This window comes from Lygodium microphyllum, chromosome 8 (genome assembly GCF_053477565.2).
Source record: "Lygodium microphyllum isolate KBCC chromosome 8, Lygodium_microphyllum_v1.1.10, whole genome shotgun sequence".
NCBI classification, from domain to species: Eukaryota; Viridiplantae; Streptophyta; class Polypodiopsida; order Schizaeales; family Lygodiaceae; genus Lygodium; species Lygodium microphyllum.
The window spans coordinates 51,425,413-51,447,370 of NC_141142.1; the positions used below are offsets into that span (position 1 = coordinate 51,425,413).

A 21,958-nucleotide genomic window follows, 5' to 3' on the forward strand; every position below is an offset into this window, starting at 1 on the left:
GGTCTTTTCTCTTGTGGTTAAGATGACCACCTTGCACTTAGTCTTGGCTTTGGTTGCTCAGCTTGACTTGGATTTATACTAGATGGATGTCAAGACGGTTTTCTAACATGGGGACTTGCATGATGAGATTTATATGGAGCAGCCTAAGGGCTTTGCAGAACCTAGCAGGGAGCACCTAGTGTGCAAATTGAGGAAAAGTCTTTACGGCTTGAAAAAGGCACCTAGGGAGTGGTATCATAAGTTTGATGCCTTTATGCAGACAGGGCTACAACCGGAGTGCTATGGATCCGTGTCTTTACATGAAGAAAGCCCGTGATGATTCTTTATTGATTTTGGTACTCTACGTGGATAATATGCTGATAGAGCAGGGAAAGCTCATGATGAGCTAGATGCTCTTAAGGCTCAGCTCAAGAAGAGCTTTGAGATGAAAGATCTGGGACATGCCACTCACATACTTGGTATGCGCATTAGATACGACATGCATCAGGGATCCTCTACTTGTCATAGAGGGAGTACATTCATAAAGTCCTTGAGCGCTTCCCCATGCAGGACGTAAAGCCTATTGGCTGTCCATTGCCTTCTTATATGAAGGTATCACAAGCTGATTGTCCACAGACAGATGAGCAGAGGGCTGAGATGGCCAAGATTCCCTATGCATCCGCGGTGGACAGTCTTATGTATGCCTGCAGAAATGCACGGCCCTTTCTACTACAGAGGCCGAGTATGTTGCAGCCACTGAGGCTTGCAAGGAGGCCATTTGGTTGGGTCGTTTAGCTACTGACCTTGGTATTGATGCTATCCCTACACTGTATTCAGATTCTATGAGTGCTATTCAGTTAGCCAAGAATCTGGTCTTCCATGCGAAGACGAAACACATTGAGGTGAGGTATCACTTCATACGTGGGGTCGTTGAGGACAAGTCTATTGATCTTATCAAGATCTCGACTGACCAGAATCCTGCAGATCTGCTCATGAAAAGCCTCTCTACAGAGCGCTTTGCCTTCCTCAGAAAGTTGATGGGCGTGGGATGAGATGACGTCTTTCCTCATCCTGTTGTACATGTGTACATGTTGTACTATCTTTTTTCTTTTTCTTTTCACTCCTCACTGGGGCAGATTCGCCTTTAAGTGGGAGGTTGTTGGGGGTAAAGGCGCCTCTGGCTAGCCGCCCGTGTATTACTACATTGATAGTCACCGCCACTGCACACTGCAGGTGGCGGGCGCCCGTCACCGTTACTTTATTCTTTATTCTTTTAGTGACAGTTTGAATAAAGGAAGGCCCGGTCACACATTGTGACTGTTGGAGTTCCCATTTCTAGTCTCTCCCTTTCTTGCTCTTGCTCTCTCGCCATAGCTCTCAAGTCCAACCTTCGATCCGTCACTTCCTTTCAGAGGGTTTATTGCCATACCTTGAAAACCTAAGAACCCAACTCCAAGGACTTAGTCGTTTCTTTTCCAACAAAGGGCTATCCATCAAAGGCTCTATGGTTGTGAAACTCAATAAACTAGATAGATTGTCAAGTAAGTCACAACCGTCGAGGGCCGCGCAAGACAAAGGGACCTTAGATTGAGTCCAAGATACAGTCCATTAGACCTATGGATTTAGGGTAGTTGTGAATTGCCAAGAAAGCAAATTGACCTACTAGTTTTAGAACAACGGGATTGTCCAAGAACTATTTGACTATAGTATAGGGAAACCTAAGGTAGTGATAACTCGGGGTCAACGAGGTATAAGCCCTAACCCAAGGGGAAGAGCGAACTTTAGGGTAGTTGATTCATGCTAAGCGTGTTGCTTGGAACTGTTGAAATGGTTTTAACGAAGGTTGATCTTGTTAAAGATGGATTGTTGACTCAAGTTATGCTTGGTTGTTGAAAAGGTTGTAAAAGTGTGTTGATACATCCAAGTTAAATTTTTGTTGTGCATGCAATGGGATTGCGATGCCTTGAAGCAAGAGGTTGTGCATTCAACTGTTTGTTAATGTGGTTTTGGATGTTAACCCAAGTGGGGTGTGATTGATGATTGCATTGCCGGGTCTGAGATGACTGATTGCCATGGAAGCAAAAGGGGATGTTTTCCCTAGTAATTGTTTTTAAGCTGGTTGCTTCGACTGTGGTTGATTTCCTAAAGGGTTAATTAAGAAAGGATGGCACTAGCTACCCCCCATGAACCGCCAAACAATAACCAAGGGGGTTATAATCTGCACCGGGAATGTGGACCAAACCCACCGCGAGAGGTCTCTCCATGGAAATTACTTGGCGTAGGAGGATACTTGGGTGCTAGTGGGGGCTCTGACCATAAATCCCAATGCCTCCGAGCCCTACACAAGTGTTCTACGTGACTCGAGATAGGATCTCAAGGCCTTGATACTAGTTACAAGGCAGAATCTTGGTAGGATAAACCTTCGGGTTTTGTTGCCAGGAGACGGAAGGATTTTTCTGCTAGTGGGAGTGGCCAGATAAGTTCCGTGTTGCAGGGCAGACTTGAGAGACCCTAGTTGGTAAACCACGTGTCATTCCTTGGGAGTGTTGGGCGGCGTCTTCTAGATATATCTCTCGATGGATTGCTAAGACATGTCCCGCGATTTGAGGAGCGGGCACGTTACAGAAGGTGATCGCTAGCATAAAGAGGGTGGCAAGTTTGACATTTTGAAGAAACTCCACTGATTGTAGAGGCACTTTTTATTATTTACAATAAAACTTTCACTTTGTGATACTGTTTGGACATTGCTTTTAACATTGTGATTGACCTTGAAAATTCGTGCACTATTACTTTTCATTTTTGAAGCGATTGGTGTAGGATGAAACATATTGTGGTGATGAGGTGGATTTGTCATGTGGTGTACCTGTACGTCCCTTTGTTTGTTTGGAGGTATGTCTTCATCGTGCGAATCCTTGCTTATTGTGTTGTGGTTGTGGTGTGACAAAACACATTGTAAGAAGGTGTGTGTGTTGTTTCAAAGATTGAGGTTTCGAGTTGTGATGTTAGGTATTAATTGCATAAAGACATCCACAAGCGAGATAATAGAAGTACTAATTGTCACTTTGCCACTGAGCTACAGAGGGTGGGGATTGTCTTGTAAGTTTTCTAATTGAGTTAGTAGGATTTGCTAAAGTCATCATCCCATACTGGCGCTCCTTTTCATCTCAACTTAGAGTTGTGAAGAGGGTGTTACTATTTGCTTAGGCTTAAACACGGGGGAACCTTAGAAGAGGATTAAGAGCGTTACTATTAGCTTAGGCTTAAGGACAATAGAACCTTAAAAGAAGATTAAGCCTCCTCCTCAGCACTCGAACGGAAAGCTAAATAATCACAGACAGCGCAGGCTGATTTTATAGCATTTGAAACATACCAGCGTCGATTTCCTGGTGTCGGTTGCAGAAGCGTGCCGAGACTGTGCGGGGTAAGCTCCATGGCCGTGTCTCCCTCTCGAACAGTGTTTCTAGAAGCGTGGCTGCTTGTTTTGACCCTGCGCAGGTGGCTTGCAGCTCCGTTTTCGTATTTGGTTACGGGACATCATGGCGGGCATGGGAGGGCTGGTGGGAGGAAGTGCTCTCGATGAGGAATTGTGAGTGTCGTGATTGCTTGTCTTATGAATCCCAGAGGGGATATATACTCGAAGCCCCTCTTGCGTTACCCCTTCTGCAGGCATTCTCCCACTTAGATAGTCTCAAGGCCCTTTCTTTTAGCTCACAGAAAGCCCCCTTTTGTAAACTTTTATGCGGTACAAGTGTTATCAATTACGTTACATTAGGTGTGTTTCTGTTCGTCGTGGAGGAATGCTGCTCCATACGTGGTTTTGTGTGGCATGTCATATGCAGGATGTCTTTGTGATATCTCAATGTATGGTTCTGGTGATACAGGAAACGCAGCAATGTGGTTCGACTTCGAGGCCTACCTTTCAGTGCTACGGAGACAGAAATTGTTGAGTTTTTTTCAGGATTGGAGCTGGGTCCAGATGGAGTGGTTATCTGTGTTAATTTCCAAGGTGAGACTTAAGCTTTTCTTTGCAGAAGCAGGTGTGGTGATGCTGAATGGTTTGGTTCATTTTGCAGGAAGGTCTACTGGTCAAGCCTATGTGCAGTTTACTTCTGCAGAGATTGCAGAGAAGGCACTTGAGAGAAACAGGTGAGATATCTGTGGTCTTTCTATCAGTATATATTAGGATCTCAGGTGATCTTGCAGTCCTTTATTCTTCAATTACTTATGTGTGTTAAGGGAGGGATTGTATTATAAATTTTAGGGAACCATTTTAAGTGGTTAGGTAGTTAAGATAGTGCAATTGCAATTTTACAAGTTTGTGTAAATTTTGTATGAGCATCAGGGTAATTGCATCTCAAGTAAAAAGAAAACAGGCTAGTTATCTGCTCTACATGTCAGGTTTTGTTATGGGGTATGCTGCAACTATGTTTGGTTGCTTGCATTTTTGATACATGTGTTTGTGATTCTGAGTTTACAAGTAAAGTAATTTGAAAGAAAGCAAGTGTATATGTTCATGACCAATGTGTATTGACTACTGTGCCATGAAGAAGACCGCTATCAAGAACCGTTTTCCCATTCCAAGAATAGAATGATATACTTGACAAGTTGGAGGGACCTATAATATTCACTTGAATAGATTTGAAAAATGGCTATCATTAGATGCAGGTTTGAAAAGAAGATATGCATAAGACAACTTTTAGGACAACCTTCGGATGTATGAGTTCCTAGTGATGCCCATTTGGGCTTACTATTGCTCCAACAACTTTTGATTGGATGATTGGGTAGGATCTTTCTTCTGTTACACTTATCATGTTCCTCCTAAGTTCTGGTGTGAATGCTCCCTTATCCATGGGCACTTTTTACCTTCTAGTTGGCGAAGGGATTTTTTTGTGTGTGAACCCCCGTCAGTAGATGTGGTACTTAGTACCTTAAGGATTGTTTTTTTGTATCATTCTCATATAGTGGATGTGACATTCCAACACTCTCCTCTTACTGTTCACTTGTTCCATTGTGAGTGTGTGTGTGCGCTCGCGCTATTGAAACCTAATCTAAAATCTTCAGCATAGATCCTTTGTGGGGATATTCTTTGATCACATCGTTGTTTATTCAAAGAATAAAGAGGAGCATAGGAAGCATCTAGTTGAAATCTTTTGGAAACTTCTAAAGTATTAGTTGATCATGAATAGTAAGAAGAGTAAAATCTTATTGGAGGAGGTTAACTTTTGGGGCACATAGCTGCTAAGGATGGTGTTAGGATGGATCCAACTAAAGTGGAAGCCATTCATAGTTGGCTAGATTAGTGGAATGTGCATGATGTTCACAGTTTTTTTGGGTTATGTTCTTACTATAGGAGGTTCATAAGCCATTTTGGCATTTGCAAAGATAGCCTCTTCATTTGCATCACTAATGAGGGAAGTGTCTTTCAGATGTGTGGAAAAAGAGATTGCAACCTTTAGCTAGTTGAAGAAAAGACTTACTTCGGATCTAGTTGTGGTTTGCCTAATCTTTGTAAAGCTTTCATAGTACAAGGTGATGCATGTGGGAAGAATATTGGCGAGTTGTCTTGCAAGATGGTTGTGCTATGTTAGCACAAGTTTTATTCTATCAGAGTGAAGCAATGCAGAAGCGAATGACCGTGACAAAGAGTGAACAAAGAGAGAAGAGAGAGAGAAAAAGAGATAGTGAAACACAAAAAAATTGTAGTGAAGAATGTTGTATAAGGATGTAGAATTACACACGGGTGTAGAAAGAATATCTGCGTATGTTTGCGCCTTGAGGACTTCGATCTCCATCAACCCCGAGTGCTGTCTCCGTCAACAGCGGGCTGAAATTTGTCAAATACAAGTGTGAAAGTCTATTGGAAACTCAGCCTTAAAGAGGCCGAAAAGAATGCTTGAGAAAATGCTTGAAATAGCCAGGTGGGCTGCATTTAATGCAACCGACTGTAGTCAAAGTGTTTGACTGCAGCCATGTGGCAAAACTGCCACGTGGGATTGCTGACGTGGTAGGGAAATGACTCAACATATTTATTGTCTTCTTCTTTGTACTTCTCTTACTTGTGAGCCTCGGTTTGAGTGAGACGAAGACATTGGGAGTTTGGTCATTGTCATAATCCACTAATCATTCTTGTGTACCATCCTTCTCCATATTAGGCACACTAGATAAAGATTAGGGTTTCTTCTCCATTTTATCCACTGGTTTATTTAGCATGTTCACATTGGACACTAATCACTTTAGTGAGTGCATTTTCATTTTAGCTATGTAGGCAGTTGGGTGGCCATTTTTAGCAAGCTCCTTCCTTTTGGCATCGGATCAGCCTGTTCTAGCCTCTTATGCCTATTTATAGGCAGCCCAAGGCCATGCCTTCACACTTTATCGATGACATCATTCCAAACATTCATTCTCTCTCATCTTTCTTAGTCACATCTTCTACCATTAGTTCGACTACCCTCATTGATGTAGCCTTGCAACATCCAGGGGGGTAATTGTGTGCATGCTTGCATTAGTATTTAGATCAATATTTTCCTTGTATTCTTTTATGTTTTCACTCTCTCTTCTCTTTTCTCCATGTTCTTGCTTTAGTTGCACTCTCTCACATGGTAGCCTACGAGAGTAGAGTTTTGCAGTGTTGAAAAGAATTTACAGGTTTATGAGAAAGAGCTTTTAGTTGTCATTCATGCTCTTACTGTGTGGAAGCACTACCTTTTAGATTTTGTTGTTCAGATGGATCATCAAGCTTTGCGTTATTTTCCCACTCAGACAAAATTGTTTGAGAAGCATGAGATAGGCCAATTTCTTAGCCATGTTTCACTTTCAAGTAATACATGTGGAGTGTGAGAAGGATAGTTACATTTCAATGCACTTGATACAATTTTAGACATTTTCAAACGTGGATATTATACAAGTATGAATAGGAGCAATCACATGCAACTACGTTTGGTGGCAAAATTAAAACTTCCCCCCCCTTCTCCAAATGGTCAATTTTATTGAAAACAAAGTGCTTACAGCCTTGATCCATCTTGTCCCCCCTTTTGTCAAAAACCCCATGATTTCTCATCTTCGAGCTTGCTCTTTGTAAAAGGAAATGCTTGAACAAAGGTAGAGAACTCAAATTGTATGACAAACATAGAATGAACAATAGAACTCAAAATGAAAACAACTTAGATGATGAATGAACGAATGAATGTATGACTCAAACTATATGCAAAAGGGAAAAAAATCTCCTACAATAGATTCTCTCACCCTTCTCATTCAAATTTCAAGCACTCTCTCTCTCTCTCTCTCTCCCACACACACACACTCGTATGTATCTATGCGAAGAGGACATTACAATATGGAGCAAAGACAATAGCTATGAATGATTGATGGGAAAGTTGTTATTGGTGGTTTGTGAGGTGCTTAGTGGGGCACCATTCTCTCTCTCTCTCTCTCTCACACACACACACAAAATTTAACAAAATGCACTTGTTAGTCCTCAAGCCCTCACTCTCTCTCTCTATCTCCTAAATCCTCAAGCTCTCAAGCTCTTCCCTCAACTGTCAAGCTCTCTCGTATTCCCTCAAGTAGTGAATGTTTGGCATGGTGGCTCCATTTGGTAAACAAGCACAAGCAAAACTGCATGTAGGTAAGTTGTTAGTAGGTCTGTAGTGTAGGTACAGTGGGGCTAACTTGGTATGTGCATCCAATAGGTAAGTGGTAAGTGGTGGGGCAACTTTAGTTTTTTGTGTGTTTGTTTTTTGTTTTGTTTTGTTTTCTTGGTTTTTTTGGAAGCGGGGAGGTGTTTTTGGTGCTATGGCTGCACTAAGGTTAGGTGCGAGGTACATTATGCATCCTTGGAATGCCCAACAACAGAGCACCATAAGGTAAAGTAGTAAAACTCAAAATGAGTTGGTACATGCCATATGGAGGTAATGCTCTGGAGTATGGATATGTACTTATTGTGTAAGGTAAAGTGAGTGAGGGAATGGTATTGGCAGTACATGAGGTTTAGTAGAGAATGGGAGTCTTGGGATTTGGGAATATAATGCACCAAAAACATACTCATGTGAAGCAGAATGTAAACTCAATTTTATGGTTCACCTAATCAAGATTTTCTATTTCTAGAGCCGCTTCTATTGAGTCTTACACACTGGTATGACCTTTGGTCTCCATGGTGACTTCCAGCTTGTACTTGCACATCAAGGGGATATGGTTCCTGAAGACCAAAGGTATATACGAACTTGCCACTAGGTGTGGTTGAGGTGAAGACTAGGGATAATTTGCTAATTGTCCCAAAAGTGGTTTGTCCTCCCTCAGAAGAGCTGCACATTCTTGCCACTTGATTTCCTTGGCGGAAGTGCACCTCCCTCCAGCCTTGCATAAGTGAGTTGATGATGTTAGCATGAAGGGATTGTGTTTGCCAATACTACTCCCACAGAGCCTCAATGGATGGTGATATTTGGTGTTTGGAATGGCTTTTGTGATCACAACTACTCTAATGATAATGAAGATTGTTGTCTTCCATCTATGATGGGAGAGAATTGAGACTTCAGATGTTAGCTCGTCAGTACAAATTTTCATAGTATCTCAGATGACAAGAGCACTACTCATTTGGATATCAAATGTGAGCAGCCACCTAGCAATGACTTTTCAAAGTTCATTAGATTGGCCCTTCTTGGGGGACTGTTTTTAAGGAGGATTAGTTTGGCCATTACTTGACATAAGTTTTGGCCTAATTTAGCCTTGCTTAAAAATAGAGACCATCACTTTGTTAAGGGATTGGATATTAAATGTTCGTCCATGAGTATAGAACAGTTGATCCAATTTGTTTAAGTCGCTCCAATCCTCCTCTCGATTGTTTAAGTCATGGAGGAACCCCTCTCGGCTGCTGTCACCCTCTCTCCACAGGGAGTTTGGGGACCTTCCTTTGTCTTGTTTTCGCCATCGTAGCTTCAGCAACAACCTCCTGAGAATCAGATAAGAAAAGAGATGAAGAATATGGAGGAAGATGAAGGTGTGGATTTGTAGGATGGCGCTGTTGAATAGGCGCAGGCGTCAAAACTCGTGTCTTCTTTTCCATGCTTTTCCCTTTTTCTTCTTTCCCCACTTCACAATGAGTCAATCTCCTAGAAAAGAGAGAGTGTATAACATACTGATGACAACATGTACTCACTATGAGTTTGACATTTGTCTAATGTCTCTTCAAATAAGCCTCATGCAATTGAAACTTAATATCCTCACACAGTTCCAGTACCAAAAGAATTGTAGGTGAAGTTAGTTGCCCTTCTAAACCATCATGCACAAGTCCATAGTTAAAAGGTAAATGTCCTTTCAATGCACAATCCATCAATGCCTTGATAATACTTTGCTAAGTCATAATATATTGTGGAAAAACTTTAAAGATATAGCCACCATATGACAAATTCCCATAGCCCAATTTTAATGTAAGATAGTGCCATAACTTTGTGAAGCTCCTTTGCGCTTGTAACAAGACAAAAAACAACTCCAAAGTATCTTGCACTTCATAGAGCACCATTGAAATTTGCATAGCTTCCTTATGAAGGCCATAAGTAATATAAAAGATAATATCATTAGCCAACATTTGACAATAAAATAATGGTTCTTTTTCTAAAGAATCAATCCAAGCACCCTAAAAACAATCATGAGGGTTAAAGAATCACAAACTGCTCTATGAGGTAAAATCCCATTGCTTGCTCTATGAAGCAACATTGTTGATGGTTGAATCAAATTGATTGCAATTGTGAGTTTCCCTTGAACTTTATGAGGTAAATCATCGTAGTCTGGTTGTACTGGCCTCCTTAATCTAAACCCATTTAGTGCGGGCTTGCCTGCAAAGTAGCCAACACAAAAGTACATTGACTCACATCTTTTACAACCTCGTAAGGGTCAATATACCTCAACTTCAGCTTTCTCGGATGCCTTCTAAGATGGGAATTATACACCATAACTAGATCTCCCTCCTTAATTATCTTCTTCTTGATGTGTCTGTTTACCCATCCCTATCTTCTTGACTGTATCACTGCTGAAAGGTAAAGAGCTATAATCCGATCTTCTTCCAGCTGCATCAACTTCCGCAACCTATCATGAACAGACTCTTCAGGACACAACCTATAAGTAATTGCCACTCTCAAACTAGGAACCAGAAACTCCATGGGGACCACTGCCTCAAGTCCATAAACTAACTGGAACGGAGTCAAACTTGTTGAAACCTTGTATGCTATTCGAAAAGACCACAATACTGAATCCAACTTAGTGTCCAAATCCTTACGGTTATCAGAAACTATCTTCTTAAGAATCCAAAGCAAAATCTTATTAGAACTCTCGACTTGCCCATTTGCCTGAGGGTGGTAAGGTGTAGATTTCTTGTGTAGAATCATATGTTTAGATGTCAACTCCTCAATCACTTCATTCAGAAAATGCTTACCTCGGTCACTTACCAACTCTATGGGGCAACCAAACTGAGTCATTATGTTAGAGTAAAGAAACTGTGCCACACTTGTTGCCTTATTGTCTTGCAAAGCTTTAGCTTCAACCCACTTAGTGCAATAGTCCGTACAAACCAAAATGTATTGATTCTTACTCAGACAAGTAGCTGGCTTGATGGGGCCCACAAAGTCAATACCCCACTTTTGGAAAACTTGTAAAGGCAAAACTGGATGATTTTGCATTCTGTCTCTAGATTGAGGTTGACCTTCCTTCATACAAATAATGCACTCCTTTGCATGCTGACGAGCATCTTTAAGCACAATTGGCCACCACAACCTAGCTTGAAGAACCTTCTTAGCTATAATCTCACCGGAAAAATGATCTCTAGTGAGTCCTACATGTGCAGAATAGTAGGCTGTTCTTGAACAGGTATGCATCTCCTAAACACATTATCGATTCCCCTCCTATAGAGCACTCCTAGAATAGCTTGAAAGTTCTTGCTCTACAATGCCAACCTTCTACGGTGGTCTCTTGACAATTTTGCAGGCATCACTCCATAAAGCAAAAAATTCAACATTTGATCATAAAAGGAATTGAATTGACTCACTTGAACATTGAATAGTTCTCCATCAAGCAACTGATTATTTATCCCTAATGCAGGGTTCACTGACACAAGTCTACTCAGAAAATCGGCTACCGCATGCTCTTCACCAAGTGTATGCACTATTTTGTAGTCAAATTCTTGCAAAAGTAACATCTACCTTAGGTAATGTCTAAATTTATGCAATGCAAATATCATTTCGAGAGCTTCCCTTTTAATTACTGTATAGTTCTTCTCAACTGTTGTAAGCCTTCTACTTGCATAGTAGACAGGTCTAAACCAACCTACAACTCTTTCCTGGATCAAGACTGCACCCACCACGATGTCAGATGCGTCAACAAATACATGGAATGGAATATCCCACTGCGGAGGTTGTAAAACTGGTGCTACTACCAACATCTTCTTCAATATATCAAAAGCTTTATCCTGGTCATGTCTCCAGACAAATTGAACTCCCTTCTTAGTAAGCAATGTAAGCGGAGCATAGATATAAGCTAAATACCACAAATATCGACTATGCCATTTCACTTGCCCAACGAAGCACATCACTTCTTGAATTGTGGTAGGTACAACAGCCTTCTGAACTGCTTGAATTTTCCTTAAGTCAATAGCCATACGTTCCTTAGAAATAATTTCCCAAAAGAACTCTTCTTTTGGTAGCAAAACAGATTTAAATGGGTTAAGTGACATGCCAAATTGACGTCGTCTTTCAAAATAGAGCTTGAGATGCTGCGAATGATCAACTTTCTTGCCAAATACACAGAAATCATCTATGAAAACCCTCATAAAAGATGTAAGGTACGGATCAAATGTTTTTATAAGCTGCACCTTGAAATTTTGGTGGTCCATTCTTCAAACCAAAATTCATAACAGTATTTACAAATGCTCCCCATTTCGTTAGAAAGACTGTCTTATCCATATCATCTGGATGCATGCGGATCTGATTATATCTACAGAAACCATCCAGAAAATTGTAGATCTCGTGACTTGCCACATAATCCAATAAAGAATCCGTAAATGGAAGAGGGAATGGATCAGTTATTGTTGCTGCATTCAATTTTCTATAGTCCACACAAACCCGTATCTTGCCATTCTTTTTAGGCACCGCTACAGTAGATGACAACCAAGTCACTTCATTGACGGGTTTGATAAAACCGACTCAAAGAAGTTTGCTAATCTCTTCCTTCACTTGTTTAGCATAATTGGGATTCATATAGTATCGCTTCTGCATAATAGGTTTTGCATTTGCCTTTTAATTTAATTCTATGCTAACACACCCTTGGATCAAATCTCTTGATATCAGTATACTCCCAAGCAAAGATATCTTGAAATTCCTTGCACAAATTGATCAATTGCTGTTTGAAGTCTTCCTTATCAAAAAGACTCACCTTTATTGGTTTAGAAGTTGCTTCAGCTTCCAAATACACTTCCTAAACATCATCTTCAAACACTCTAGCTGACTTATTCATAGTGTGCTCATATTTCAGCTCTGCATCAATAATAGCTTGTTGGCTTGCTTTATTTAGATTCTCCTCTGTCTCTAATGAAGGGTTCTTCTGCTCTTTAAGAGTTTCCAAATCAGTTTCTTTACTCCCCTCAGGAGTAACATCGCTTTCTGCAACCAAATTATTGTTTTGCTATATGAAATCATTGCTTTGCTCTATGGAGTCATTGTTTTGCTCTATGGGGTAACTGTTTTGTTGCATAGAGTTACTATGTTGCTGCATGGGGTAATTGTGTTGTTTTGTGGATAAAACCACTTTTGATGATGATATTGCTGGAAATATATTATATTGAGACAAAATCTTTTCAACATCTACCTCAAACACTGGTACAACTGTCACCAGGTGGTGATGCTTTTTGCGGTTGCTTTCCTTATTTACTTGTATAAATATTTTATTTTTCTTTTCTTTAGTTTGTTGTTGCTTTTTATCCCCAGAGTTCTCTTGGATTAAGCCGGGATCTTTGCATGTCCAGAAGAGGCAGCCATTGGACAAATTGGACTAATGGTTTGTCGAAGCCTTGGGACCGGATTGAATGGGCACTGAAGAATAGAATGCCAGTGGTTTGGGACTGTGTGCTTAGTCATTGGAAATGGCTCAGGACATTGAGCGTGGCTAAGACAGAAGATGCACATGTGAGAATGCCCACGGAATAAAAGTCACCGTAACTGAGCCACATTACACTTTTTGATATGGTTGCAATGATAAAAGTTGCTTAGAACAACTTGAGGAATGTAAGGGTCACCATCCCTAAAATTTAGGGAGTTACTATTTTTGGGCCTCAGAATCAGTTCCCGTCATTATCTTCATTTTTGCACAAGGATTTATTCGCTGGTTTGTGCTGAGGTCAAATGCTGCACCGATCATGCATAATTTTAGACCAGAAGGTTTAAATGGGAAAATTTTTACATGTATGCCATGTGTCACAATTTGGACACTAATTCCCAAAAGAAAGAGAGAGCATAAAAAAAAAACGTAATAGGCAGGAGGGGCAGATCTGAATGTGAAGTTTTTAGGGGCTGAGGGCAGATTACTGCAAGTACATCAGCTATGGAGAGTACTTCTTCGTCTCTGACTCATGTACTGAGGTAGAGCTTGCTCCCTCTGGTCAACTCTCTCTCTATTCTTAGAGGAAATGCTTGTATGATGGGCTGATTCTATCGAATGTACATTTCTGTGTTTTATTTGCACTTCTACTGAGGCAAGAACCTCATTGTCGAGGTTTAGGAGCAACCGATTGCTTCTCCAATGTAAGAACTAAAGAAAGTGATGACCACGCCACACGGGAACAAGGTTTTCAGCTATGATTTAGTGCTGTTTGTGGGACTGTTTTACTGTTGAAATGATGCCAAGGTCAAAGGGTTTGTAGTCCAACTGGTATGCAATAGATCTGGAATGGAATAAGGCTGAGAACAAAAGGCTGAGAACAGGTCAAGAAACATGTGAAAAACAATAATTACAGAGTTCCGCAGATTGCAATTCTACACTTGAATTATTGAGTTATGCTCACCAAAAGTGTTTTCCTACTTGGGATGTTGTTTTGGATATTTTGTATTGTCCTTATGTAGCTGAAATTTACTCAAAAAGGGATTTTGTTTTGGATATGCTATACTGTCCTTATGCAGCTGAAATTTACTCAGAAAAGATGAAAGCCAACTGTACACACGTTCTGTACTTTGGAACATTTCATTTGTACCTATCCATCTTTTAATTGATAAAGAAATACTGAAAGGGGTGCCAGACTTCGGGGACCAATCTGGTGTTGAGCGAGGGAGTGAGGTCTCCATTTGTGTGTGTATGTGAAAAGACTAGGTATTAATTGAAGGGACTACCGCTTTATGTAGTCATAGACTGGTTTCAACAACTGTAGGATTGGCTTGCAGAAAGAGCTCCTCTTCATTATCTTCAATCTCCGGTGCAACATTAATTGTCTGAGCAACTAATGGACGGTACTTGGGCTTCAATACCACTTGATTAATTGTAGATAACTTGATCTCCTTACTTCCATGAGGGATGATTGTTGTATTGGAACCCCAATTCTGCTTCAACTTGGCTAATCTAAACCAAGGTCTTCCCAGCAACATATTATATGAGTTCCCTAAACCTTCCATGCGGAGAACAACAAAACTGACCTTGAACTTCAGCCCTGCTACCCGAATAAGTTGATTCTTTAATATCCCAAGTGATTGAAGTCTTCTCTGATTTGCCATTTTAAGTTGAAATGGTGCTGCAACAAGTCCTTGCAATTTATGTGCCAAATACAACTCTTCAGGGATAATATTGACCCCTGAACCTCCATCTAGTAGTACATCATCAAACTTACTAACCAAGTATTCAACTTGAATAGTTGGAACTTTGTAATTTACCACCTCCCACTGTGTGGGGATCACCGCTTGACATTCTAAAATCTGTCCCCTATCCATGGTATAATGTTTCAACACTTTATTTTGATTTTACATAATCTTTGCTATAAGCTTTTCCTTAAAATCCTGGGATTAAATCAAGGATTTGTTCCAAAGTAAGGTGTAATGAAGACTTGGTTAATGCGGCAAATAACCCATGGGAACCATGCAATGACTCATATGGATCCAAACTTTGATGCTTATCATTGAACTACATTTATGTCATGAATATCTTCCTGGTTTTCCTCATGCATCAATTGACTCTCTTGAACTTCATGAAGCAACTCTGCAGCCTTAAGTTGTTTTGAGTGCTGCTTCTTCTGCAACTTCATAACTTCATTGGAGGCCGCTTCCCTAGCCTTTTCATGGTCTTCCCAATTGATCTTTTGCTTAGCTTTCGCCCTAGTAATGGCCAAAACTACTGTCTCTTCTGGATGGTCTTCCACAACTATGCAATTTGAGCAATTATAGCCTACCTGCGGGTCTAAACCATGCTTGGTTACATTGAAAACACCCTTACTTGGCACCTCTTCTTGAAAAACTTCTTGAACTTGCTCGTCCAGCTGTTGGCCTACTGCCTGGCTCTCCATGACTTTTGCATGTATCTCAACAAGAACTACTGCTGCGGGTGTTGGTGGTTGCTGTCCATGGGGTAGTCTTGGCGGTTGCATTTCTTGCTGCTCTCCGGTCTACATTCCCCTTTCAGCCCTATGGCATACCCTTAACTCGCAGTTAGGTCGTGACATGTGTCCTTGCCTGCCACAATAATAGCAAGGCCCTTGTTGCCTGTGTTGAGCATTATTCCATTGCCTTGGTTGGTCATTACCCCATTGCTTAGATGGTTGACCCTTTCTGCCAAAGCCTCTAAATCCTCGCTACTATGCCAATTCAGGTGCAATTTGGTTTACCGGTGCCGTTGGAGGTGCTGTTTGTTGTCTTGTATTCCATATCACTAGTTTCATATCACTAGATTGTATCAGCATTCTCTAGCCTCATGACCCACCTTTTGACATATGCTACATGACTTCACGTTCCTAGAAGTAGTCATTTCCAACAGCTGTTTCTTTATTTTCTTCTTCAATCTTTTTTCCAAGGCTGTCTTTTCCCCTTTCTCTTTCCCCTTCTTCTTATCCTTAGAAGAACTCTTATCTTTCCTAGATTTCTTTTTATGCCTCTTTTGCCGCCGCTTACTCCGATCGTCATCCAAGTCGCTTGATTTAGTATCCGACTCAGAACTTGATGAGGTATCTTCTTCATCACTGCTGTCCCTTGAATCAGAATCATCAGAGTTAGAGTCTGAAGAGTCCTGCTTACTCTTCTTCTTGGATCTACTCTTGCCTAGCCTTTTTTGCCACCTGTTGGGCTGCTTCAGCCAATACATCTATGGTATTATTATTTCCCATTTCCACATTAGCAATTGCTTCCACAATAGCTTTATCCAATCCCTTAACAAAGTACGAACATTGTAAATCCAAAGAAGGTCTATCTTCTTCATTCAAACTGTTTAATAGGTTCTTAAATTTTTGTACATAATCTTGCACTAGCATTGTCTTTTGCTTGATTTGCTTCAGCTTCTTTAACACATCTGTAGCTATCTTATGTTTTCTAAATCAACTTAAGAAAGCAGTTTTAAGGTTGTCATATGTGGCAAAATGTCAAGCATCATAAGTACTATACCAATCCATGGCCTTACCTTTGAAGGTTGCTGCAAATTGCTGTAGTTCGACTTGATCCCCGAACATATTGTTGAACTTGCTAGCCACCCACCTTGTCTGAAATTGTGCAACATGGTAGTCTGGGTCTTCTTTCTTCTTGTCAGAGAACTTAGATGCTCTGACCTTAGGATTGAGTGGTGGGTTGGGATTCATGACTCTTGACTTCTTCTTCTTTAATGGAGGCAAGGGATCAAAAGTAAGAGGCTTCTTTGTAGTAACCACTTGTCTCCTTAACAAGATTCTTCCTAACACCAAATGCTGTAATCTCTCCGCTGCACGGTCTAGAGGAGCTGAAAGATCTTGCAAATTAGGAACTCCATTTTCTTCTTTAGGAGAACTTAAAGGGGATTCCGTAGATGCAGCAAGGGAATGATACACAGTAGCGGTACCCACATCCTGGAACTCCTCTCCAAACGGTGGAAACTCCTCTTCATCTAGGGTGTCAATTCCTCTTGCTTCACCACCGTCATTCCGCAATAACCCCTGCTATTGTCATGCCAATAACTCTCTAATTCTTTGGATTTGCTTCGGGTTAGAATAACATTTGATGGGTACTGGTAATTCTCTGACATATATGCAGAAATGCAAAGTTAAACCGTTAAACTGCATCATGCTGCTTCAAGCAGTCTACCACTGCTTCAAGAATCAACAAGAGTTTAGAGTTTTGTCATCAAAGAAGATTTGTTTTGATTATGCTTAAATATCCAAAATAGAGAACACCAGAAGAAGGGCTGTATCATCCTAGCTTTAATACTGCATAACTGCTTCATACAAAGATGCTGCTTCATACAGAAGGACTGTTTCATGCAGAAAACTGCTTCATGTAGGAAACCGCTTCATGCAAGAATTTTGTTCCATACAGCAAATTTGAATTTCTGACCTCAACCTTTGCCATTTTGAATGGCATTTTAACACAGAGAAACAGGGAAGCAATGGCAGGATCGCCAAAGTGTTGCTGCCCTATCTATGCAAAACACATAATAGGACAAAAAATGCATCATGGGGGAAAATATGCAATCTCATATCAAGAACACATATAAACTTAGAACTAATCATATAGAGACATAGAAACACTGACGTCAGCACTAATGATCAAAAAATGAGAAGTAAATCACAAAGAACATGCTGCAAATAGAACAAGGACACCATAGATGATGGCGCCAATTGCCAGATCTCTATAATCATATGAATCCATCATACATCAAGCGTGGACATCCAGGATGATCAGATAAACGAAAATGACACACAAAATGCCTCATCAGGTCACGTTTTACAATTGCCTCAAAACTGCACTTCATGAGGCAAATAGGGGCTGCCTCACACATAAGACTAACATAATGAAGGTCAAACAATGCTAAGGGCATAGCATAATACATGATCCATAAAGTGTGAGACCATGACTATGGCTAACAAAACTGAATAGACGAGACATTAAAACCCAATGAATGAAGCATTGTATTTGGTTCATGCCTAAATAAACATATCATATACAAGCAAGGCAGGTCATATTTTCAAATGTGGATGTGTTCTAATGTTGAGAGATGATAAGCTCTACATTGTTAACACAACTCGTCAATATTAAAGAGATGGTGCTGTGAAGTGTTTCCACTGAAGATGGAGTTGAGTATTCATCATGAAGATTTTCAATGATGTCGTCACAGTTAGGCTGTTGATACCGTTACACACATCTTTATACTTTTGGGAGTTTATGAGATTTTTACTCTCTGTAACAGGCAATTCATGGGAAGCCGATACATAGAAGTGTTTAAGGGTCATCCAGCGGATATGCAGGTACTTTGTTAAATATCCTTGGGGCTTATGGTAACAACGCCTCTTATAAATTCTGGGTAGGTGGTCTTGTCATTTTGTATTCTATAATTCTTGCCCATCTCAAATAGGGTGCCTTGCGTATGGTTGGGCGGGGAAGTGCTAATGGCATTGGGAGTGGAAGCATCATCAACACTGGAATTCCTGGAATGGCTGGAAATCCTGATATGAGATACACGGGGGTTATACGCATGAGAGGAATGCCTTACAGGTGCACATTTTGGCTGGCTTTTCTGATCAAAACTACATGTGGTGGGAATTCCTGAAGGTTGATATCTTCTTGCTACAGTTGTACCTCTGCAGACATCACAGCCTTTTTCAAGGGCATGCAAATTGTACCTGATGGAATATTCCTCTGTACACATGCTGATGGTAGACCCACTGGTGAGGTAAGCTTGTTATAGTTCAGGGTAAATCTTCTTAACTTATGAATTTCATGGGTATAGGCCTGAAGTCGCCTTAGTGATATGGATACCTTTTTGGTGTTAGGCATTTGTGGAGTTCATCAATGAAGAAACTGCAACACGTGCAATGCAACTACAGAAGGAAACAATGGGATCGGTAACTCTAAATTAATAATCAAGCTGTCTCTATATTTTGTATTTCTCCTTCCAAAATACTTTGCCAAAGGTTGAATGCCTGATAATAGTCTACTATGGGCAGCGGTATGTTGAGCTATTTCGTAGTACCAAAGGTGAAATGATGAGCGCTGTACAGCAGCGGATGTATGGATTATTTGCAGGACTTTGGGGTTTCCCTGGTTTTGGCTCAATGGGACAGGTAAGGGCCTTCAGGTTTGTGTTGATTGCACTGTTTACTATCTAGTTTTTGCTGCTACTGCTGTTCTCTTTTCTATATAGATAATTATGAGAATAGTAGTAACCATCATGAATGGGCAATAATGACAAGAAGTATAAAATGCCACTTGTGGAGATGAATGCTGTTGGAAGTGTATGGGCATTCACCACTATATTACTTACTAAAAATGGCTGTAGAAGTTGCTAATAGTAGTCTGGCTGGCTCAGATGCCAGGATTAATGGGAAGCTTTGGGCTGCATGGTTTGGCTGGGATGAATTTGGCAGCTATTCAGGCAGCGGGGCTTGGCATGTCTAGTCTACAAGGACAAGGAGATCTCTCAGAGAGTGTGTGTGTGAAAATGAGAGGGCTTCCATACAATGCTCAGCCAAAAGATATCATAGACTTCTTTGATGGCTATAAGATTGCTCCAAATGGTATTCATATTATGACTGGAGTGACTGATAGGCCAACTGGTGAGGCTTTTGTAGAGTTTTCATCTGTGGATGAAGCGCAAAGAGCAATGGAACGACATCGACAAAACATGGGCTCACGATACATTGAGCTATTCAGAGCCACCAAAAGGTACCAAGGAGCTGTTGCGTTGTGAATGATCGACTTTCTTTCTGAGATAGCTTGACTATGCAGAATCTCTTTCTAATTGTAGTCAACAATGTTTCTATTATAACAGTGAATTACTGATAGCGTTGGGTGGATTGCCCGGCTTCCATATGTCTCAAGCGTTAGACCCCAGTATCCAGCTGCTGTTGCTGCAGCAGCAGGTTTGAGCATACCATATGAATTCCAAAGTCTTTTCCTGTCTATTTGTGGTGATACGTTAGTTATCTTAACATCCTCGTGTTTCCCAGGCTGCTGCTGGAGCATTTGGCAGTTTGATGGGCGGACACGGAACAGGATCATGGGCAGAGCTAGGTAGTGCAGCAGCTGCAGCAGCAAATTATTATCAGAGACAAGCTGGGCTAGCAGCATCAACCAGTGCTGCAAACTTTGATCAGTCATCAGGAAAAGTGCGAGGTGCTTCATATCACAGATCTGTGGTATGTGCTGTTTATTTTTATCAAGAAACTACATGTGTTTCAGTGGACTTTCATTTGATAATATCATCTTTCTAAATTAACTCCAGGCATATCTGAGGGGTGTTGCATTGTTCTCTTTGTAACGTTGTGCATGTTGAGCATCTGATGCTGTCACCATTTATCTTTCCATCTTATACTGTCACTATTTATCTGCAGTCATGACAATGAGCCCTTCTCTGTTGAGGATTCTGTTTGGAAGCCAACCATATCGAGACTGTATTTGCAACTTGGTTGGAACTTGGTTTGTTTGCATATATACCCATCCCATGGTATTTCTGGACCAGGGCATGCGGAGAAGTGACAAAGAACAGGTCAGAGAGATGATCCCATGATCCGTCACTGGATTAGCCTAGAGGCTACAAAAGTAAATTTTATGAACTTAAGACTACTGTACTCTCATAGTGTGCTGTCTCTACTTTGTGCAGTATTTGGATGTTTCAAATACTGTCTTTTCATGATGTTAATAAGTCAATGCTGGTCTTTATGTACATTTCAACTTGAAAACTTTTGACTGAAGTTCTACTAGTACCAATGCAGCATTTTCGACAATGTTAACATGCCTAAAAAGGTCGGTGACTCCTGGATTTTCTGAAGGCTCCTAAACCACTTGTTGCCAGGTCAATTTTATTTTACCAAAGCTGTTTCACAATTGTTGTGTCAAGTTATTACCAGCTCAACACTAATTTTCTTGTCCTGTTTTTGTACTATATAAAATGATTTATACTCTTACCACATGAGCTATCTACCAAATTTCCTATGGGGCCTTCTTCATTCTCTATACCATATGAGAAAGCTCCTTGATTTGAAGAACACAGTTATCCTTACCAAAACATGTTTCCTTTTTTTTTTTGGGCTTTGATAAAGAGATTTATCTCCTTTTATTGTCTTCTAGTCCCACCATGCAGTTATCCTTACCAAAACATTATATTTTCATCTATCTCTGGTTGATGAAGAGTTTTGGTACCTTTTATTAGAAAAACAAGAGTGTAAGGGAGTTAAATTGATGATGGATCGTACTTGTAATTGTGGTTGTCGTGCTGTAATTGTGATAATGGCATGTGGATGATTGTGCTAATTCAGACAATTTATGGTGACAAAAACACAAGGTATTTACACAAAGTAGTTGATGGGGGTAGAAAAAGAGTAGGAATGTAGGCAATTGTTAGAACACATATAATTTCATGGGCATGTTAGAACTATTTACCCATAGAAAGAGAGCAGGAATATAGGCAATTGTTAGAACACCTATAACAGTTGGCTTTTCGTTTGTGACTTTGATGGAGGACTTTAGACAAATACCACTGTCAAGTTTCCTTCAAAGAGTTGAGGTCGATAACATAGAAAAGGGCTTGGCTTTTTACATGCAAAGTTTGTAATTGGGGTTTTAACATGATTCAGATGCACTCTAGTAATACTGAGGAATTATAACCAATTTGAGGTTCCTTGCCACTTGTGTGGTTGACAGCATATAGTATTAGACATACCATTATCTCAAGATTCCTATGCATTTCATCAGGTGGTGGTATATCTCTTGTAGTTGGGGTTGGGTTGAGATGTTGATTGAGGTTGGTGGCGAATGTTTGGCTCTTTATTAGTTCAACAAAAGGATGTGAT

At 40.5% G+C, this 21,958-nt stretch overlaps 1 protein-coding gene across 5 annotated transcripts; it reads left to right on the forward strand.

Annotated features, from left to right (window-relative positions):
- The first annotated feature begins 3,246 nt into the window (after positions 1-3,246).
- On the forward strand, positions 3,247-21,274 carry LOC148032271 (uncharacterized). 5 transcript variants are annotated; one of them, XR_015691600.1, is made up of 14 exons: positions 3,253-3,400; positions 3,475-3,565; positions 3,861-3,985; positions 4,053-4,125; positions 18,358-18,415; positions 18,523-18,662; positions 18,741-18,840; positions 18,941-19,012; positions 19,115-19,231; positions 19,477-19,832; positions 19,939-20,029; positions 20,117-20,305; positions 20,501-20,708; positions 20,882-21,274. XR_015691600.1 is itself a non-coding variant. In XM_087682915.1 (13 exons), the coding sequence occupies exons 2-13, from the start codon at positions 3,516-3,518 to the stop codon at positions 20,504-20,506; spliced, it is 1,377 nt and encodes a 458-aa protein (XP_087539041.1). In that variant the 5' UTR covers positions 3,251-3,400; positions 3,486-3,515; the 3' UTR covers positions 20,507-20,876. The 5 variants fall into 5 exon arrangements, 3 of the variants coding, with proteins under 3 accessions (XP_087539042.1, XP_087539041.1, XP_087539040.1); XR_015691601.1 differs by having other exon boundaries at positions 20,501-20,655; XM_087682915.1 differs by lacking the exon at positions 20,882-21,274 and having other exon boundaries at positions 3,251-3,400; positions 3,486-3,565; positions 20,501-20,876.
- Positions 21,275-21,958: the final 684 nt, after the last annotated feature.

What these genes read in the sequence shown, in the direction of transcription:
- LOC148032271 (XM_087682915.1), top strand. Translation starts at nt 3,516, where the DNA reads ATGGCGGGCATGGGAGGGCTGGTGGGAGGAAGTGCTCTCGATGAGGAA. An exon ending in TATCTGTGTTAATTTCCAAG is followed by an intron (nt 3,986 to 4,052) that starts GTGAGACTTAAG and finishes TTCATTTTGCAG; the next exon opens with GAAGGTCTACTGGTCAAGCC. An exon ending in AGAAGGAAACAATGGGATCG is followed by an intron (nt 19,013 to 19,114) that starts GTAACTCTAAAT and finishes TACTATGGGCAG; the next exon opens with CGGTATGTTGAGCTATTTCG.